At 42.8% G+C, this 21,886-nt stretch overlaps 1 protein-coding gene across 1 annotated transcript in view; it reads left to right on the top strand.

Moving 5' to 3' along the window:
- Positions 1-3,782: 3,782 nt before the first annotated feature.
- The window catches only part of LOC139422710 (dymeclin), a 216,526-nt gene continuing 198,422 nt past the window's right edge, over positions 3,783-21,886 (top strand). Inside the window, exons 1-5 of the mRNA XM_071173985.1 lie at positions 3,783-3,963; positions 5,499-5,709; positions 11,459-11,511; positions 11,852-11,945; positions 16,410-16,543. Of these exons, the coding sequence (XP_071030086.1) occupies positions 5,570-5,709; positions 11,459-11,511; positions 11,852-11,945; positions 16,410-16,543 (421 nt within the window). The 5' untranslated portion in view covers positions 3,783-3,963; positions 5,499-5,569. The remainder of the gene's footprint in view (positions 3,964-5,498; positions 5,710-11,458; positions 11,512-11,851; positions 11,946-16,409; positions 16,544-21,886) is intronic.

The following is a 21,886-nucleotide window of genomic DNA, read 5'->3' as shown; positions in this document are numbered from 1 at the left end:
TTATATTACTTTTTTTTTGTATACACACACCGTGGGGCAAAAAAAGTATTTCATCAGCCACCAATTGTGCAAGTTCTCCCACTTAAAAAGATGAGAGAGGCCTTTAATTTTCATCATAGGTACACTTCAACTATGACAGACAAAATTAGGGAGGGAAAATCCAGAAAATCACATTGTAGGATTTTTTTATGAATTTATTTGCAAATTATGGTGGAAAATAAGTATTTGGTCACCTACAAACAAGCAAGAGTTCTGGCTCTCACAGACCTGTAACTTCTTTAAGAGGCTCCTCTGTCCTCCACTCGTTACCTGTATTAATGGCACCTGTTTGAACTTGTTATCAGTATAAAAGACACCTGTCCACAACCTCAAACAGTCACACTCCAAACTCCACTATGGCCAAGACCAAAGAGCTATCAAAGGACACCAGAAACAAAATTGTAGACCTGCACCAGGCTGGGAAGACTGAATCTGCAATAGGTAAGCAGCTTGGTTTGAAGAAATCAACTGTGGGAGCAATTATTAGGAAATGGAAGACATACAAGACCACTGATAATCTCCCTCGATCTGGGGCTCCACGCAAGATCTCACCCCGTGGGGTCAAAATTATCACAAGAACGGTAGGCAAAAATCCCAGAACCACACGGGTTGACCTAGTGAATGACCTGCAGAGAGCTGGGACCAAAGTAACAAAGCCTACCATCAGTAACACACTACGCCGCCAGGGACTCAAATCCTGCAGTGCCAGACGTGTCCCCCTGCTTAAGCCAGTACATGTCCAGGCCCGTCTGAAGTTTGCTAGAGAGCATTTGGATGATCCAGAAGAAGATTGGGAGATGCTCAATAAAATGCAAATTAATTACTTAAAAATCATACAATGTAATTTTCAGGATTTTTGTTTAGATTCTGTCTCTCACAGTTAAAGTGTACCTATGATGAAAATTACAGACCTCCACATGCTTTGTAAGTAGGAAAACCTGCAAAATCGGCGGTGTATCAAATACTTGTTCTCCCCAGTGTGTGTGTGTGTATGTATGTATGTATATATATATATATATATATAGTTGAAGTCAGTAGTTTACATACACCTTAGCCAAATACATTTAAACTCAGTTTTTCACAATTCCTGACATTTAATCTAAGTAAATATTCCCTGTTTTAGGTCAGTTAGGATCACCACTTTATTTTAAGAACGTGAAATGTCAGAATAATAGTAGAGAGAATAATTTATTTCGGCTTTTATTTCTTTCATCACATTCCCAGTGGGTCAGAAGTTTACATACATTCAATTAGTATTTGGTAGCATTGCCTTTAAATTGTTTAACTTGGGTCAAATGTTTCGAGTAGCCTTCCACAAGCTTCCCACAATAAGTTGGGTGAATTTTTTTGGCCATTCTTCCAGACAGAGCTGGTGTAACTGAGACAGGTTTGTAGGCCTCCTTGCTCGCACACGCTTTTTCAGTTCTGCCCACAAATGTTCTAGATGATTGAGGTCAGGGCTTTGTGATGGTCACTCCAATACCTTGACTTTGTTGTCCTTAAGCCATTTTCCACAACTGTGGAAGTATGCTTGGGGTCATTGTCCATTTGGAAGACCCATTTGCAACCAAACTTTATCTTCCTGACTGATGTCTTGAGATGTTGCTTCAATATATCCACATAATTTTCCTTCCTCATGAAGCCATGTATTTTGTGAAGTGCACCAGTCCTTCCTGCAGCAAAGCACCACCACAACATGATGCTGCCAACCCCGTGCTTCACGGGCGGGATGGTGTTCTTCGGGCTTGCAAGCCTCCCCCTTTTTCCTCCAAAAATAGTGGTCATTATGGCCAAACAGTTATCTTTGTTTCATCAGACCAGAGGACACTTCTCCAAAAAGTACGATCTTTGTCCCTATGTGCAGTTGTACTTTTGTACCTCTTTACCTTATAACCAGGTAGGCCAGTTGAGAACAAGTTCTCATTTACAACTGCGACCTGGCCAAGATAAAGCAAAGTAGTGGGACAAAAATCAAACAACAGTGTTACATATAAATGTACAGTCAATAACACATTAGAAAAAAAAGTATTCCCAGTTATGTGAAATCCATAGATTAGAGCCTAATGAATTTATTTAAATTGACTGATTTCCTGATATGAACTGTGAACACAGTTTGCATTTTATATTTTTGTTCAGTATAGAATCACCATGGTACAACACAGAGGGAAAAGTTCAATGAATAAACTATTTTCTGGCGGCAAACAAAAAACATAATTTGCGCCTGTAATAAAACCCAATACTCAGTTTGTGTTTCCTTGCGAGGTTCTTTACATGGGTGGTGAAGTTTAACTTCTCATCCACCCAATCTCCCAGATATCTGTCTTGCTCTATAGAATGCTCTTCCAAGCTTGTAATTACAAAATGCTATGCATTATGTGAACGAGTGCTCGGGAGTGTCAACTCACAGGGGGCTCATTTATCTTTAACCCTATCAAATAATCCACCTATCAAGAAAATGTCGATTAAAATAGTTTTTCTCTGTTACCACACCTGTGAATCAACCAGAAGTGGTTTAGGGAACTGTTCATCTTTTTTTTCCCATTCTAAAACTTTCACTACTTGACAGCATTTTTAAGGATTATTCAGATTATCAACTATAGATTTGAAGTAGTGGTCTGCTTTCAGTTTTTGGGTCGTAGCCACACCCTGATTCTGATGGTGTTTAAAAGCCATCCAATCATCAGCTGAATTAGACCTTACTTTAGCGCACAAAGCATTCTGTTTCTTTACGAGTTCAGTTAGTTCATCTGAGAACCAGGGGTTGTCTCTGCACTTCTGTCTTGTTTGAAAGAGCCATTCTTGTTGCACACATCATGAAACGCTTTATGGAAGTAAGAAAAGGCTAATTTAACTGTATTCCAGGCAATAATCCCTCCAGTGTCAAACTGCTTCCAGTTTCTTTTCACGATGATATGTGGAGGTAGGTTAGGAATTTTACCATCCCTCACACAGGCAGCAGCACAGTGGTGACTTATATTGTATCATTAGCAACAAAAAAAACACCAGAAGAATTAAAACAATGTGGAGTTTTGTTTAAAACAATTTTAGAGGACACTTTGCATTGAACTGTGTTACATTGTTAAGTCTAACCAGCTCCATTGCTGTCATTATCAAGCCAAACATGACAATTCCATAACGAGTTGCCAAGAGAGCAGAAACAGACCAGCATCCAGGCTTGATCACATTGCAGCATAGAATCATTTGCTCATCGGTTATTGCTCATCTGTTATTTCTCCTGTATGGGGATAAAGTAACCCCATCAGACAACACTATCATAACCATAATAGGATAAAATATTAAGTCCTTCACAGACACACTAGGCTTGGAGTAAAAAGCACGCTCTCCATTTAAATCGTTTTTTAGTCCAGCACTTAATCTGTGTCCGGAACATGTCCCACAGAGTTTTTGATGCATCAATTGAGTCACTTGACCTCTAGCTACTAGGGCCAGCGATGGAGAAATATCTGTGACCCCTACGCTAGTTACAGTAACTAAGGTTATATTCCTTAGCCACTGCAATTTTAAAATGTAAAAAAAAAAAAAAAAATTGAAGAAGATTCATGCCTTGATAAGGAACTGCCCCCATCAGAGTTTAGGGCGGAACATTCCAGAGTGAACGTTTCAGATAGAAAAATAATGTCTAGAATCGTCTCGGCTTTGACAGTTTACAGTATTGGTTCCGTTCTAGGCATTTATATCTTCAACGTATTGACGTTACCCTTCCGCTCAACTGTCAGAGTGACGTTCTCTTCACGCAAGTCTGTGGCGACGTGGAAATATGTTGGAAGGGGACTAGAGTAAAGTCGGAGCTTTCTCAAATTCTTTATTTAGTAAACATTTGTTTATCATTGACCTTTACAGCTATAGCAACTGTTCAACCTAAGCAGAAGACTGTCAAGAACCTGGGAGAAGAACGCGAGATAGGTGCCACGAGAGCTGTGAGCTGATGCTATGTGGCTAGATAGCTAGCATAACTTAGTTGTTAGCTCACTACCCAGACATAGCTAACTAGTTCATCTATGAATTAGCTAGCTAGCGTGTTATTGTAATCTCATGCCAGTTACAAATTCAGTTTCACAACCTTGTAGGAAGCGTGTCTCTAACCGCTGCATTTAGACCGTTTGATGAGCTAACGTTAGCTAGCTGCAGCTAGGGGGTGTGTAACGTTACTAACGTAAAGTAACTAACAGTCGCGTTAGTTAGCTAGCTTGCTATCTATTAAGCAAGTCCATTAACACCTTTCTGTGTTAACCAATGACGTTACTTGTCTGGTCAATATTTATTTTTTACTGAAAATGTATCCCTACTGTAACTGTCAGACATCGATGTGCAAGGAGTGTGAAACGCAGTTTTGCGGCTGCTGCTTGTAGCTAGCTGGCTAACTAGTTAGGTTGCTATAGACTAGCTAGCAAGTCCATGGACACCTTTCTGTATTAACTAGCTAATACTTTAAAGTCTGGTCGATATTTATGATTTATTTTGTCAACTTAAAATTTATAGATAACTCTCAGTCACAGATGTGGCACTATTGCTGAAGGCCATGACATGGGTGTGATCAAATGAATGTGTGTACTAAAGGTGTGTAAGCAAACCGTAAGTCGATGGGCCAAACTCATCCTGTATTGCACCAGGTATGTTGAACAATGAACATGCCACGTAATGCATCACTATGCACCAGGCAGTCAATGTTTGTCACCTTACATGCATTGTGTGACAAATTCAGCTCTTACACTTAAATTAATTCAGCCTGTCACGTTTGGAAGGAAGTCTGATGTCATGACACCTTGCTCCCTCCCAGTGGTTCAGTATAAACAGATCCCTAACAGCGAACCTGTTTGGGACAAGAGCATATTCATCAACAGCAGGCGACAGCCGAGTTAGTATGTTCACATTCTGCCAAATGGGTCATATTTCCAAAATCAAGACAAGCTCACAAAAAGCTTCCAAACAGGGCAGAAATCCTCAAGGCATATTCTGTGAAGGATATGAGGATGCAACCAGACAGATAGATGTGCGTCATGAGCCAGATTTGGGCCCGAATGTAATTAGGTCATTAGTCAGTTAAATAAGAAAAAATACAATTTCTCAGATGCCATGCATGTTGCTGACTACTGGTGGTGTGAGTAGAGTTGGCTAAGTTTCATAGCTTTGCAATGCATAATTTAATGCAGCAAGTGGATCATTGCTGATTCCACAGCCAATGTCAAATGTAAACTGCTCTCACCAGGGAACAGGGAGATTCTTCTAGATCAGAAGTAGGCCTAAGTCTCCGGTAGAGGAGAGGATTGCTAAACGTCATAGGTACCCAGTAATTTAGAATTAGAAGTCAGGATTTTGTCATATTTCCTGTTTCATGAACCAAACCTATTTTATTCTAGCAGATTCAGATAAGTAGACCTAATGTGAGTAGCGGATGAGCGAGTAGCCTAATCTCTTCTTGGTTCTCTTCCCCAGTACAGTGCCCAGTGTGGTAGTGGGAGATGAGGCAGTGAGAAAGAGAGCCTCTCCTCAGACCCCGTGTACTCAGGAGATGGGAGCCAACACCAGCCAGGTCAGTGACCTGTGTGAGAACCAGAGCCTCAGGACCCTGATTGGAACAGAGTCCATCTCAGAGAATGATCCCTTCTGGAACCAGCTCATCTCTTTCACCTTCATCAGTCCCACTAGCAGGTAATAAATAACATGATCATCTGAATGATTAAAGTAGCAGTACTAAACTCAGCCCAAAAATATACGTCCTCACACTGTCAACTGCGTTTATTTTCAGCAAACTTAACATGTGTAAATATTTGTATGAACATAAAATTCAACAACTGAGACATAAACTGAACAAGTTCCACAGACATGTGACTAACATAAATGGAATAATGTGTCCCTGAACAAAGGTGGGGTCAAAATCAAAAGTAACAGTCAGTATCTGTTGTGGCCACCAGCTGCATTAAGTACTGCAGTGCATGTCCTCCTCATGGACTGCAACAGATTTGCCAGTTCTTACTGTGAGATGTTACCCCACTCTTCCACCAAGGCACCTGCAAGTTCCCGGACATTTCTGGGGGGAATGGCCCTAGCCCTCACCCTCCGATCCAACAGGTCCCAGACGTGCTCATGGGATTGAGATCTAGGGCTCTTCGCTGGCCATGGCAGAACACTGACATTCCTGTCTTGCAGGAAATCACGCACAGAACGATTAGTATGGCTGGTGGCATTGTCATGCTGGAGGGTCATGTCAGGATGAGCCTGCAGGAAGGTTACAACATGATGGAGGAGGATGTCTTCCCTGTAACGTACAGCGTTGCCTGCAATGACAACGAGCTCAGTCCGATGATGCTGTGACACACCGCCCCAGACCATGACGGACCCTCCACCTCCAAATCGATCCTGCTCCAGAGTACAGGCCTTGGTGTAATGCTCATTCCTTCTGCGATAAACGTGAATCCGACCATCACCCCTAGTGAGCTAAAACCGCTACTCGTCAGTGAGTTTTCCAGTCCTGTCTGTTCCAGCGACGGTGGGTTTGTACCCATAGGCGACGTTGTTACTGGTGTACCTGTCCCGCAGGTGTGATGATCGGCTGTACCGATCCTGTGCAGGTGTTGTCACACATGGTCTGCCACTGCGAGGACGATCAGCTGTCCATCCTGTCTCCCTTTAGCACTGTCTTAGGCGTCTCACAGTACGGATATTGCAATTTATTGCCCTGGCCACATCTGCAGTCCTCATGCCTCCTTGCAGCATGCCTAAGGCACGTTCACGCAGATGAGCAGGGACCCTGGGCCTCTTTCTTTTGGTGTTTTTCAGAGTCAGTAGAAATGCCTCTTTAGTGTCCTAAGTTTTCATAACTGTGACCTTAATCGCCTACCGTCTGTAAGCTGTTAGTGTCTTAACGACTGTTCCACAGGTGCATGTTCATTAATTGTGGGGAAGCATGGGGAAACAGTGTTTAAACCCTTTACAATAAAGATCTATGAAGTTAATTCCTAAAAATCCAAATATCTTTGAAAGACAGAGTCCTGAAAATGGGATGTTTATTTTTTTTGCTGAGTTTAGCATGGTCCCAGATTAGTTTGTGCTGTACAACCAACTCTTATGGTCATTGATATGCCACAGACTACCCTGTTCATCCCCTCTATCAGGGAAGAACATGTTAAAGTAGCAGACAACTAGTTGGATGTGCTCAGGGGTGAAAGTAGATTTTATTTAGTACCAGTACACAACACCCAAGGACGCGCATATGTTTTTCATAGCCTAGATGTAATCATAGAATTCCATGTAGAACTCCTAATCATTTCATATGACCTCTGTGGGCCTAGTAAAGATTTGTCATATCACTTTCAACATGTACACTGAACCCAAAAATATTAACGCACTTAGTGTTGGTTTCATGAGCTGAAATAAAAGATCCCAGAAATGTTCCGTATGCTCAGTAAGCTTATTTCTCTCAACTTTTCTTAACACATTTTGTTTATATCCTTGTTAGTGAACGTTTCTCCTTTGCAAAAGATCATCCATCAACCTAACACGTGTGGCATATTTGCCAAGTGTGTCATATAAGCAGCATGATCATTACGCAGGTGCACCTTGTGCTGGGGACAATGCAATTGGCATACTGACTGTAGGAATGTCCACTAGAGCTGTTGCCAGATAATTTAATATTAATTTCTCTACCATAAGCCACCTCCAACGTTGTTTTAGAGAATTTAGCGGTACGTCCAACCGGCCTCACAACCACAGACCACGTGTATGGCATCGTGTGGGCGAGCAATTTCCTGATGTCAACCTTTGTGAACAGAGTGCCCCATGGTGGGGTTATGGTATGGCCATTCATCCACCACCATCACCTCATGTTTCAGCATGATAAAGCACATCCCCATATTGCAAGGATCTGGACACAATTCTTGGAAGCTGAAAATGTCCTTCTTCTTCCATGGCCTGCGTACTCACCAGACATGTCACCCCTTTGATCACGTTTGGGATGCTCTGGATTGACGAGTACGACAGTATGTTCCAGTTCCAACCAATATCGAGAAACTTCGCACAGCCATTGAAGAGGAGTGGGACAACATTCCACAGTCCACAATCAACTGCCTGATCAACTCTATGGGAAGGAGATGCATTGTGCAGTATGAGGCAAATGGTGGTCACACCAGATACTCACTGGTTTTCTGATACCTTTTCAGACTATTCAGACCTCTTCACTTTTTCCACATTTTGTTTGGTTACAGCCTTATTCTAAAATGGATTAAATTAAAATGTTTCCTCATCGATCTCCACACAATACCACATAATGACAAAGCGAAAACAGAAATACCTTATTTATATAAGTATCACACACTTTGCTATGAGACTTGAAATTGAGCTCAGGTGTATCCTGTTTCCATTTATTATCCTTGATGTTTCTGCAACTTGATTGGAATCCACCTGTGGTAAATTCACTTGATTGTACATGATTTGGAAAGGCACTCACTTGTCTATATAAGGACTTGTCCGTAGAGCTCCGAGACAGGATTGTGTCAAGGCACACATTTCTGCAGCATTGAAGGTCCCCAAAACAGTGGCCTCGATCATTCTTAAATGCAACAACTTTAGAACCACCAATATTCTTCCTAGAGCTGGCCGCCCGGCCAAACTGAGCAATCGTAGGAGAAGAGCCTTGGTCAGGGAGGTAAGCAAGAACTAAATCGTCACTCTGACACAGCTCCAGAGTTCCTCTGTGCAGATGGGAGAACCTTCCAGAAGGACAACCATCTCTGGAGCACTCCACCAATCAGGTAGAGTTTTATGGTAGAGTGGCCAGACGGAAGCCACTCCTCAGTAAAAGGCATATGACAGCCTGCTTGGAGTTCACCAAAAGGCACCTAAAGACTCTCAGACCATGAGAAACAAGATTCTCTGGTCTGATGAAACCCAAGATTGAACTCTTTGGCCTGAATGCAAAGCGTCACATCTGGAGGAAACCTGGCACCGCTCATCACCTGGCCAATACCATCCATACGGTGAAGCATGTTGGTGGCAGCATCATGCTGTGGGGATGTTTTTCAGCGGCAGGGACTGTGAGACTAGTCAAGATCGAAGGAAAGACGAAGGAAAGACCTGCCCCAGAGCACCTTCCAACAGGACAACAACCCAAAGCACACAGCCAAGACAACACAGGAGTGCTATAATGCCAACTCCTTATCACTCAATGAAACAATGACACAAACAGAACCAGTCTAGACAACCACAACAATTACAATTCAATTGGTTTAAACAAATAGGCTAAAGGAATCCATTCAATGGGTACTAGGTTACTTTAGTAGCCCAGTCCCAGATCTGTTTGCTTTATAGCCAACTCGTTGCAGCAATGACCATGGAGGTTGGCAAGACGGCACAAACAGATCTGGGACCAGGCTACTCAAATAGACCAGGTTAGATGAGGTATTCTCTTAATCCTATTTGTTTAATCACATTGAAAGAGAATTTTTTTGAAATACAGGTGGTGTTGTCACACAGAATTACACGTTTCTCCTGAAACAGGACATGTGTTTTAGTAGATCAAACAAAAGGTTTGTAATGTTTACCATGGCTTCACTGCACCCTAACCTCTTTCCCAGTTACGTTGTTAACTGTCTAACACACACATACACACTGTGCTTTTGAACTCTGGTTCGAACACTTTTTTTCCCTCTGTTACCTTGACAATAAGTTATTCCTGGCCTGTCAACATCAGCTAAGGTGCAGCAACAGAGGGTAGGTTTTTAGTTAACTTCTTCCCAAGTCACACAGCTTTTATGTTACTATTTGCAGACCTCAGCTGACTTGCTGTAATGATCTAACTGACTTTATGATCTGGTGTGACGGGTAGTATAGTTGACCTTAAAGACGCAACTCAGATATTTTAGAACTTTTCCTGTTGGAAAAACAATATCCCACGTAGAAATAGACTTTTTGTTGTTGTACTTTTATTTTTTTTTCTCCACAATTTCACAGTGGTGGAAAAAGTACCCGATTTGTCATACTTGAGTAAAAGTAAAGATACCTTTAATAGACAATGACTCAAGTAAAAGTGAAAGTCATCCAGTAAAATCCAGCTTGAGAAAGTATTAAGTATTTGGTTTTAAATATACTAAGTATCAAAAGTAAATGTAATTGCTAAAATATACTTAATTATCAAAAGTAAAAGTATAAATACTTTCAAATTCCTTGTGACGCAAACCAGACAGCACCATTTTCTTTTTTGTGGTTGTAAATTTACAGATAGCCAGGGGCACGCACCAACGCTCAGACATAATTTTCAAATGCAGCATGTGTTTAGTGAGTCCACCAGATCAGATGCAGTAGGGATGATAAGTGTGGTGTTTCTGTCCTGCTAAGCATTTAAAATGTAACGAGTACTTTTGGGTGTCAGGGAAAAGGTATGGAGTAAAAAGAGCATCACATTCTTTAGGAATGTAAAAGTTGTCAAATATAAATAGTAGAGTACAGAGAGCCCAAAAAACTACTTCAGTAGTACTTTCAAGTATTTTTTTACTTTTTCACCACTGCAATTTCGTGATATCTAATTGGTAGTTAGTCTTGTCCCATCGCTGCAACTCCCCTATGGACCCGGGAGAGTCGAAAGCCATGCGTCTCCCTGAAACACGACGCTGCCAAGCCGCACTGCTTCTTGACACACTGCTCGCTTAACCCGGAAGCCAGCCAACACCAATGTGTTGGAGGAAGCACCGTCTAGCTGGTGACCGACGTCAGCTTTCAGGCGCCCGGCCCGCCACAAGGAATCGCTAGAGCGAGATGGGACAAGGAAATCCCCGCCGGCCAAACCCTCCCCTAACCCGTACGACGCTGGGCCAATTGTGTGCCGCCTCATGGGTCTCCTGGTCACGGCGGCTGTGACACCGCCTGGGATCGAACTCTGGTCTGTAGTGACACCTCAAGCACTGCAATGCATTGCCATAGACTGCTGAGCCACTCGGGAGGCCTGTAATGTACTCACTTATCGGTTGAAAAAGAATCTGTATTAGAAATATCTAATACTCTAATTATATTTCCATGAATGAGTGTTGTGACTATACACACTGCTTGACAGTAGAGGGCACAATAGACTATCAGTGATGGTAAAATGGATGAACTTGAGTTTGTTAGCTGACACTGATTTAGTCAGTTCACAAGTGGAAGGATTGCAGTTTAATGGTCCCTGGTAAAGGAAGGACCATAGCTCTCTTATGTGAACTCTTGAGATACATTGCTTGCCAATATCAGATCAAGAGCTGCTGTAATGGAGTTGATCTTGCTTCTACATCTGCATTGCTTACGCTTTGGGGTTTTAGGCTGGGTTCTGTATAGGCACTTTGTGACATCTGCTGATGTAAAAAGGGTTAAATGTCTTTACTCTCTTCTGTTTCTGTGTCTCTCTCTCGCTCTCTCTTCTTTCTCCCCCCCACAGTGGGGACTCCAAGCTGTTGGAAGAGGCTGTCATTCCCCTCGCCAAGATCCTGAGTAGGTCTCATGTTTGTGTATTAAGCTTGTCTGTCCTGTCCTTTTCTACTTATTTGGGCTTTGTTGATTGGGTCAGCGGCCACCGTTTACACCAAAACAAGCTTGTACATTTACTAATTTCAAACTACAAACTTCATTGAGTGCTACATTTAATCTTCTGATATTTACATACTTTTATTTGACATATTTACCTGTAGTAAACATGTAGAAAGCATGTTATCATCAGTAATTATATTATCTTTGTTTCATAAACAAGACGGTATAGATTATTGATGTGCTATGTGTCAGAATCACCAAGCAGTCTTTTTAAATACTATGTACTTCCTGTCTCTCTCTACAGTTGAGAACAATCCCAGAACAGGGAATTTTGGAGCCCTGGTGAGAATATTCCTGGGAAGAACCAAAGAGCTGAAAATATCCACAGAATGCCAAGAGTAAGTATCATGTGAAAACGAACTGTAAAGGGGACAGAATCATCAAAATGAATAGTTAAGTCATAAATACGCCCTCTGTTATAATCTCAATGTTGAAGGCAATGACTGGGTTGAAGTAGTGATGCTGCAACCATTGACATTTCTCATTGGAATCTAGAGGTAGGCCTATAGTTGTGGGACAGTGACATGGATAATTCAATAATAAATACGTCCTGTGCTGTACACCATGGAGTGATGATGCAGAACCCCAGTTTGTGGAACCCTGTATTAGCAGAGGAGTCAGATAGATAGTACCAGTCAAGAGTTTGGACACACCTACTCAGTCAAGGGTTGTTCTTTATTTTTACTATTTTCTAGATTTATAATAATGAAGATATCAAAACTAAAACAAAATCTATTTTATATTTGAGATTCTTCAAAGTAGCCACCCTTTGCCTTGATGACAGCGTTGCACACTCTTGGCTTTTTCTCAACCAGCTTCATGAGGTAGTCACCTGGAATGCATTTCAATTAACAGGTGTGCCTTGATAAAAGTTAAATTGTAGTATTTCTTTCCTTAAAAAACCTCTTTGGGATAGGGGGCAGCATTTTCACTTTTGGATAAATAGCGTGCCCAATTTCAACTTCCTGCTACTCATGCCAAGAATATAAGATATGCATATTATTAGTATTGGATAGAAAACACTCTGAAGTTTCTAAAACTGTTTGAATCATGTCTGTGAGTATAACAGAACTTATGTAGCAGGCAAAACCCAGAGGACTAACCATTCAGAAAAAATTTTGAGGTCACTGTCTTCAATACATTTTCATTGGGGAACTGGATTTCTAAGGCACTTGTTTGAAGTTCCTACCGCTTCCACTGGATGTCACCAGTCTTTGGAAAATGGTTGAGGTTATTCCTTTGTGAAATGAAGAAGTACGGCCATCTTGAAACAGTAACACTGTTGAGAGTTGGGCAAGACTAGAAAAGTAGCGTCAGTTTGTTGTCCTGTATTGAAAACAGATAGACCCGTCTTGAATTTGATCGATTATTAACGTTTAAAATACCTAAAGTTGTATAGTAGTTAGAAATGTTTTGGCAAAGTTTACAGGTAACTTTTGAGATATTTTGTAGTGACGTTGCGCAAATTGGAAGCTGTTTTTTTTCTGGATCAAACGCGCCAAATAAATGGACATTTTGGATATATATGGACAGAATTAATTTAACAAAAGGACCATTTGTGATGTTTATGGGACATATTGGAGTGCCAACAAAAGAAGCTCATCAAAGGTAAGGCATGATTTATATTTTATTTCTGCGTTTTGTGTAGCGCCTGCAGGGTTGAAATATTATTTATCTTTGTTTACTGTTGTGCTATCATCAGATAATAGCTTCATATGCTTTTTGAAATCCTTTTTGAAATCTGACATGTTGGCTGGATTCACAACGAGTGTAGCTTTAATTGAGTATCTTACATGTGTGATGTAATGAAAGTTTGAATTTCATAGTATTTTATTTGAATCTGGAGCTCTGCATTTTCCCTGGCAATTGGCCAAGTGGGACATTAGCATCCCGCCTATCCCAGAGAGGTTAATGCGTTTGAGTTGTGTTGTGACAAGGTAGGGTTGGGATACAGAAGATAGCTCTACTTGGAAAAAAGACCAAGTCCATATTATGTCAAGAACAGCTCGAATGAGCAAAGAGAAACTACATTCCTTTAACACCTGAAGGTCAGTCAATGCAGAAAATGTCAAGAACTTTGAAAGAAGTTGCAAAAACCATCAAGCTCTATAATGAAACTGTCTCATGAGGATCGCCAAAGGAATGAAAGACCCAGAGTCACCTCTGATGCAGAGGATAAGTTCATTAAAGTTACCAGCCTCAGAAATTGCAGCCCAAATAAATGCTTCAGAGTTCAAGTAACAGACACATCTCAGCATTAACTGTTCAGTTGAGACTGTGTGAATCAGGCCCTTCATGGTACTTCCGGCGCCGACAGAGATGACCGCCTCGCTTTGTGTTCCTAGGAAACTATGCAGTATTTTGATTTTTACGTGTTATTTCTTACATTGGTACCCCATGTAATCTTAGGTTTCATTACATACAGTCGAGAAGAACTACTGAATATAAGAGCAACGTCAACTCACCATCATTACGACCATGAATATTACTTTCCCGAAGCGGATCCTGTGTTCTGCCTTCCACCCAGGACAATGGATCGGATCCCAGCTGGCGACCCAAAACAACGACGTCGTAAAAGAGACAAACGAAGCGGTCTTCTGGTCAGGTTCCGGATACGGGCACATCGCGCGCCACTCCCTAGCATACTACTCGCCAATGTCCAGTCTCTTGACAACAAGGTTGATGAAATCCGAACAAGGGTAGCATTCCAGAGAGACATCAGAGACTGTAACGTTCTTTGCTTCACGGAAACATGGCTCACTCGAGACGCTAACGGAGTCGGTGCAGCTAGCTGGTTTCTTTACGCATCGCGCCGACAGAAACAACCATCTTTCTGGTAAGAAGAAGGGCGGGGGTGTATGCCCTATGATTAACGAGACGTGGTGTGATCATAACAACATACAGGAGCTCAAGTCCTTCTGTTCACCTGACTTAGAATTCCTCACAATCAAATGTCGACCGCATTATCTACAAAGGGAATTCTCTTCGATTATAATCACAGCCATATATATTCCCCCCCCAAGCAGACACATCGATGGTCCTGAACAAACTTTATTTGACTCTTTGCAAACTGGAAGCCACATATCCCGAGGCTGCATTCATTGTAGCTGGGGATTTTAACAAGGCTAATCTGAAAACAAGACTCCCTAAATTGTATCAGCATATCGAGTGTGCTACCAGGGCTGGTAAAACCCTGGATCATTGTTATTCTAACTTCTGCGATGCATATAAGGCCCTCCCCCGCCCTCCTTTCGGAAAAGCTGACCACGACTCCATTTTGTTCTTCCCAGCCTACAGACGGAGACTAAAACAGGAAGCTCCCGCGCTCAGGTCTGTTCAACGCTGGTCCAACTAATCTGATTCCACGCCTCAAGACTGCTTCGATCACGTGGATTGGGATATGTTCCGCATTGCGTCCAACAACAACATTGACTAATACGCTGATTCGGTGAGCGAGTTCATTAGAAAGTGCATTGACGATGTCGTACCCATAGCAACGATTTAAAACATTCCCAAACTAGAAACCGTGGATTTCAGTAATTAGTGGAGTCAGGGCGGTTCAAAGTTTGCCAGCTAGATCTGACAAAGATGTGTGCGGTGGAAAGGTGTCTGTGAACCTACCCTGCTTCCCATCAAACACCGGGGTTTACATTCACATAGAAGCTCACCACAGTTACAAGGGACGCTGTTATGATGGGCATATTCCTTGAATGTGTGTTAATAGGAGTGTTGGTGTGCATGGTTGTAAGTAATAGAGCTACGTTGGTTGAATGTGTGTGTTGGTGTGCATTTATGAACTCATCGTTGCCTATATCATAGTTACAAGCAATGCTATTACTTTATTCATGTTTTGGCTTTAATGTGAGTGTTGTGTGTGTGTGTGTGTGTGTGTTTATGTTGGTGTGTGTGTGTGTGTTTATGTTGGTGTGTGTGTGTGTGTTTATGTTGGTGTGTGTTTATGTTGGTGTGTGTGTTTATGTTGGTGTGTGTGTTTATGTTGGTGTTGGTGTGCGTTCATGAACTGGGGGTCCATATGTATGATCATACATGAGGTCAGAGGTTCATCCTTCCTGTCTGTGAGCGTAGTCCAGGCTACTGCACGTCTCTATAGCGGATGTGTCACGAGTCACAACAACCGTTGTTACCCAGCAGGACCCAGTGTCTGTGGTTGTGAGAGAGACTGCTCTTGACTGTGGTAGTCAAGGCTGCTGCGTGTCGTGTCTCTAGTGAGCGGTTGAGACACACACACTGCTGCTGTCACTGGACCCGCTGTAGGTCTGCAGGATCCAGTCAGTCTCGGACAAGCGGACGGGTCACAGGATATAAGGATGAAAGTATCTCGTTGCCACAGGGTCCCTCTGCTTGTTGCCCTGACATCTTTTTGCCACCTGCTATTATGACAGGGTTGTTTACTACCCCATTCAGTGACTTCAGTTCCCCTCAAAACCCTACTCTGGGATATCCAACCAAATCACTTTACATCAACATTGACCATATTGGAGAGTGGAAAAACTAGTTTTTTTGTGAGCCTGTTTTCATGGCTATTCCTTCCTGGTCTTGTCTTTATGCGTAGTGGGCTAAATCAAATGTTATTGGTAACATATTTAGCAGATGTTATTGGTCACATACAACATATTTAGCAGATGTTATTGGTCACCTATAACATATTTAGCAGACATTGCGTGTGTAGCATAATGCTTGTGTTCCTAGCTCCAACAGTGCTAGTCTATGTATGACAGATTTGTCTTGTCTTCATAAAGTCTCAAATGACAATGTAAATGTTGTTCTGTTCTCCTCTCCAGTCAGCTGTTTATCTGGCAGGCCCACAATGCCCTGTTTATGATCCGCTGCCTGCTCAAAGTCTTCATCAGTGAGATGACAGAAGAGGAGCTGCACCAACAGTTCTCCTACCAGGAGAGGGCGCCAGGCTCCTGCGGTGAGAAATCCTTCCATCCCTAGCTCCAGATCTGTATCCCTCCATCCCTAGCTCCAGACCTGTATCCCTCCATCCCTATCTCAGACCTGTATCCCTCCATCCCTAGCTCCAGACCTGTATGCCTCCATCCCTAGCTCCAGACCTGTATCCCTCCATCCCTAGCTCCAGACCTGTATCCCTCCATCCCTAGCTCCAGACCTGTATCCATCCCTATCTCCAGACCTGTATCCCTCCATCCCTATCTCCAGACCTGTATCCCTCCATCCCTATCTCCAGACCTGTATCCCTCCATCCCTATCTCCAGACCTGTATCCCTCCATCCCTATCTCCAGACCTGTATCCCTCCATCCCTATCTCCAGACCTGTATCCCTCCATCCCTATCTCCAGACCTGTATCCCTCCATCCCTATCTCCAGACCTGTATCCCTCCATCCCTATCTCCAGACCTGTATCCCTCCATCCCTATCTCCAGACCTGTATCCCTCCATCCCTATCTCCAGACCTGTATCCCTCCATCCCTATCTCCAGACCTGTATCCCTCCATCCCTATCTCCAGACCTGTATCCCTCCATCCCTATCTCCAGACCTGTATCCCTCCATCCCTATCTCCAGACCTGTATCCCTCCATCCCTATCTCCAGACCTGTATCCCTCCATCCAGACCTGTATCCCTATCTCCAGACCTGTATCCCTATCTCCAGACCTGTATCCCTATCTCCAGACCTGTATCCCTATCTCCAGACCTGTATCCCTATCTCCAGACCTGTATCCCTATCTCCAGACCTGTATCCCTATCTCCAGACCTGTATCCCTATCTCCAGACCTGTATCCCTATCTCCAGACCTGTATCCCTATCTCCAGACCTGTATCCCTATCTCCAGACCTGTATCCCTATCTCCAGACCTGTATCCCTATCTCCAGACCTGTATCCCTATCTCCAGACCTGTATCCCTATCTCCAGACCTGTATCCCTATCTCCAGACCTGTATCCCTATCTCCAGACCTGTATCCCTATCTCCAGACCTGTATCCCTATCTCCAGACCTGTATCCCTATCTCCAGACCTGTATCCCTATCTCCAGACCTGTATCCCTATCTCCAGACCTGTATCCCTATCTCCAGACCTGTATCCCTATCTCCAGACCTGTATCCCTATCTCCAGACCTGTATCCCTATCTCCAGACCTGTATCCCTATCTCCAGACCTGTATCCCTATCTCCAGACCTGTATCCCTATCTCCAGACCTGTATCCCTATCTCCAGACCTGTATCCCTATCTCCAGACCTGTATCCCTATCTCCAGACCTGTATCCCTATCTCCAGACCTGTATCCCTATCTCCAGACCTGTATCCCTATCTCCAGACCTGTATCCCTATCTCCAGACCTGTATCCCTCTCTCCAGACCTGTCTCCAGACCTGTATCCCTCCATCCACCCCTCCGCGCCGCGCCACGCACACATACATGCATACATACATCCATTTCCTATACTGAAGCACAGCCAGGACAGTGTGTCCTTGCAGATGGGAGGGAGGAGAGAATGGTGGAAATTGGGAGATGATTTTCTTTACAGTTAAACCAGCGAAGAAGAGATTAAACATCTTAATTAAATGATGCTGTAATGTTATGATTCACTCTGAGGCAAATAGTGAATTGCATATAACTCATAGAGAGACTGACAATGTCCTAAACAGTCTGAAGGTACCACATAGTGACTTGCGGTTAGTAGTGACTCATAACCTGCAATCCCCATGGTTATATCTGCGGGGCGACCCGGGTTTAGGTCATGAAGGGCAGCTGGGATTTAGGGTCACGAAGGGCGGCTGGGATTTAGGGTCGCGAAGGGCGGCTGGGATTTAGGGTCGCGAAGGGCGGCTGGGATTTAGGGTCGCGAAGGGCGGCTGGGATTTAGGGTCGCGAAGGGCAGCAGGGTTGAATAATGATAAAATGGTACCTTAAAAAATCCATAAACGTGCCATTGTTGTGCAATTTATATCTATATTCTACATTTAGCCTAAAATAATCAAATAAAAACGTATCTAGCATTAGTGCGTAAGCCTAAACCTTAGGGCGTAACTGTACACCCCCCTGAATATCCTACACGCTAATCACTGAATATCCTACACGCTAATCACCAAATAGCCAAATAGCCTACACGCTAATCACCAAATAGCCTACACGCTAATCACCAAATAGCCTACACGCTAATCACCAAATGCTTTTGGGAATGAGCAGAAAAAGTTAATGTCGATCCACGAAGGCAAAAAGTACGATGTCGGAGTTTACTTCAATAAGAGAAAAGCTGTGAAATGTTGAGTGGAAAATAAAGAGAAGGGAGGACCAGAAAGTAATGTTTGGGAAAGATTTGGTGAAGTGGTACAAGAGGATGATAACAGTGTTGTGTGGTGATTGTGAGGCGCTGTACAAATTCAACAGTCACAAGATCGGACTTCAAATAAGCCAATGACAGGTCAAGGGAACTGTAGCCTGCTGTTCAGATGGGTAAAATGGAAACTGAAATCTGGACTCTGACTGTAGGTCTATAACCTCTCACATTGCCTTAACATTAACTCCTGCAGAATTAAACATTTATTGCAGTAAAATGATACACCAAATGTAGGCTACATTTTGACTGGGGAACAGGAGTTGAGAAATATGATTTATTTCAGCATCTTGAGAGAATGTGAATGGTCAGTTAGATACCGTCTGTAGAGGTGCTATATTTATCAGCATCATAAACACTGATAGTACTTCAACCACATTAAATATGCATCCAAGCTGAACTGAAATCTAATCAGAAACCTGTTGGCTCGTATTACACAGATTTATATTTCCTTACAACCCGTCAAACTGTTATTGTTATAGCATTTTCTCCCCGCCCCCTAATTTAATAACGTCAACTAGATTGAAGCTTTTTCATTCCATGGATTTTATGATATTCTGGTGAACGAGGGTTCATTTAGTCGTCTAGGGCAACATCATGACAGAAGAGAAGCTACATGTATCTAATTATATTCCAATAGCCTACCTAAAATCTCTGAAAATAATCTAGATCAGACAAAATAAATCCTGCACACCCTGTCGTCAAATAGTTCTGCCGTCTCTGACTGCATCCTACAGCGCATTTTCTAAATTAGCGGGTTAGGGTCGGGTGTAGGCCTCAGATTTTCACTCTGGGCGGATGCGTTATTAGCGGTTATTATGGCCACTTTATAATGGCCATTATGGCCGTTAGCGGTTATTATGGCCACTTCATTATGGCCATTATGGCCGTTAGCGGTTATTATGGCCGTTAGCGGTTATTATGGCCATAATAACCGTTATTATGGCCACGTGTGTTTTTTACTGAGTTCTATGAAATGGAAAACATTTGCAGAGGCATACATACAACCTGAGAGTGTAGAGACGGATGATTTCTTAAACACACAATCTGAAGCTGCCACAGTTTATAGCCCCATTTTCCATGATTCATCACTCCATTTCCTCATCTGGTATTGTCTTCAGCAGCTGGGTACTGTAGGTAACCCTTCCATTGTCACACACAGAGAGAGGGGAGAGAGAGGAGTTGAGAAATGTGGAACAATGGCATCACATCCCATCAGAGTTAATATATGCAATCTCGAAGGGCTTTCCATTAAGCCCTCATTCCCAGGGTTGGGCTGGACCAGCGAGAGGGGGAAGAGAGAGGAGAGGGGGGAGAAAGAGAGTGGGAAGGGAGGAGGGTGTTAGTGAGAAGAACGGAGGATGTTAGTGAGAGCAGAGGAAGACGTTCTTGGGAAGAGGAGAGGAGGGCTGGAAACACGCTTAATTGGAAGTTGTTGCAGACAGAGATGGAGATGGTGAAAATAATCTAGATCAGACAAAATAAATCCTGCACACCCTGTCGTCAAATAGTTCTGCCGTCTCTGACTGTATCCTACAGCACATTTTCAATATTAGCGGGTTAGGGTCAGGTGTAGGCCTCAGATTTTCACTCTGGGCGGATGCGTTATTAGCGGTTATTATGGCCACTTTATAATGGCCGTTAGCGGTTATTATGGCCACTTTATTATGGCCATAATAACCGTTATTATGGCCACGTGTGTTTTTTACTGAGTTCTATGAAATGGAAAACATTTGCAGAGGCATACATACAACCTGAGAGTGTAGAGACGGATGATTTCTTAAACACACAATCTGAAGATGCCACAGTTTATAGCCCCATTTTCCATGATTCATCACTCCATTTCCTCATCTGGTATTGTCTTCAGCAGCTGGGTACTGTAGGTAACCCTTCCATTGTCACACACAGAGAGAGGGGAGAGAGAGGAGTTGAGAAATGTGGAAAAATGGCATCACATCCCATCAGAGTTAATATCTGCACTCTCGAAGGGCTTTCCATTAAGCCCTCATTCCCAGGGTTGGGCTGGACCAGCGAGAGGGGGAAGAGAGAGAGGAGAGGGGGGAGAAAGAGAGTGGGAAGGGAGGAGGGTGTTAGTGAGAAGAATGGAGGATGTTAGTGAGAGCAGAGGAAGACGTTCGTGGGAAGAGGAGAGGAGGGCTGGAAACACGCTTAATTGGAAGTTGTTGCAGACAGAGATGGAGATGGTGCCAACAGGCTGTCTTCACCCTCCACTGTGTGTGTCTCTCTTTCTTGGTTTCTCTCTCTCCATTCCTCTCAGAGGGAAGAAAAAATGGAGCGTGTGAGAAGGAAAGAAAAGAGGGAGGATAGAAGGGAAGGAGAGGAAAATGCCAATGGTGTATTGCCAGGGGTTATGCAGAGACCAAATCTGACACAGAGCAGAGACAGTTGTTTTTGTTTTTCTGCTTGTGATTTATGTTGCCTGTCTATGTTGCTGTTCTATAGCACAGACTGATGAATGTGTAGACAAAGAATAGTCTAGTAGTCACAGGAAATTGAACATGCGGAGAGTAACATTGAATATGCATAGTATTCTTCATACAAGTGGTTGGTACTTGTGTCCATTACAAGGTCAATTGGACGTGAACTGTAAAGATAACAAAACCTACAGTTCCAGTCAAAAGTGGACACACCTACTCATTCAAGGGTTTTTCTTTATTTTTACTATTTTCTACATTGTAGAATAATAGTGAATACATCAAAGCTATGAAATGACACGTAGTAACCAAAGAAGTGTTTTTATTTTATTTATTTATTTCACCTTTATTTAACCAGGTAGGCTAGTTGAGAACACCTTTATTTAACCAGGTAGGCTAGTTGAGAACAAGTTCTCATTTACAACTGCGACCTGGTCAAGATAAAGCATAGCAGTGTGACCAGACAACAACACAGAGTTACACATGGAGTAAACAATAAACAAATCAAAATATAATTTATATTCGTAAA

Source organism: Oncorhynchus clarkii, chromosome 12, assembly GCF_045791955.1.
Source record: "Oncorhynchus clarkii lewisi isolate Uvic-CL-2024 chromosome 12, UVic_Ocla_1.0, whole genome shotgun sequence".
Lineage (NCBI taxonomy): Eukaryota > Metazoa > Chordata > Actinopteri > Salmoniformes > Salmonidae > Oncorhynchus > Oncorhynchus clarkii.
This window is presented reverse-complemented; position numbering and strand designations above follow the sequence as displayed.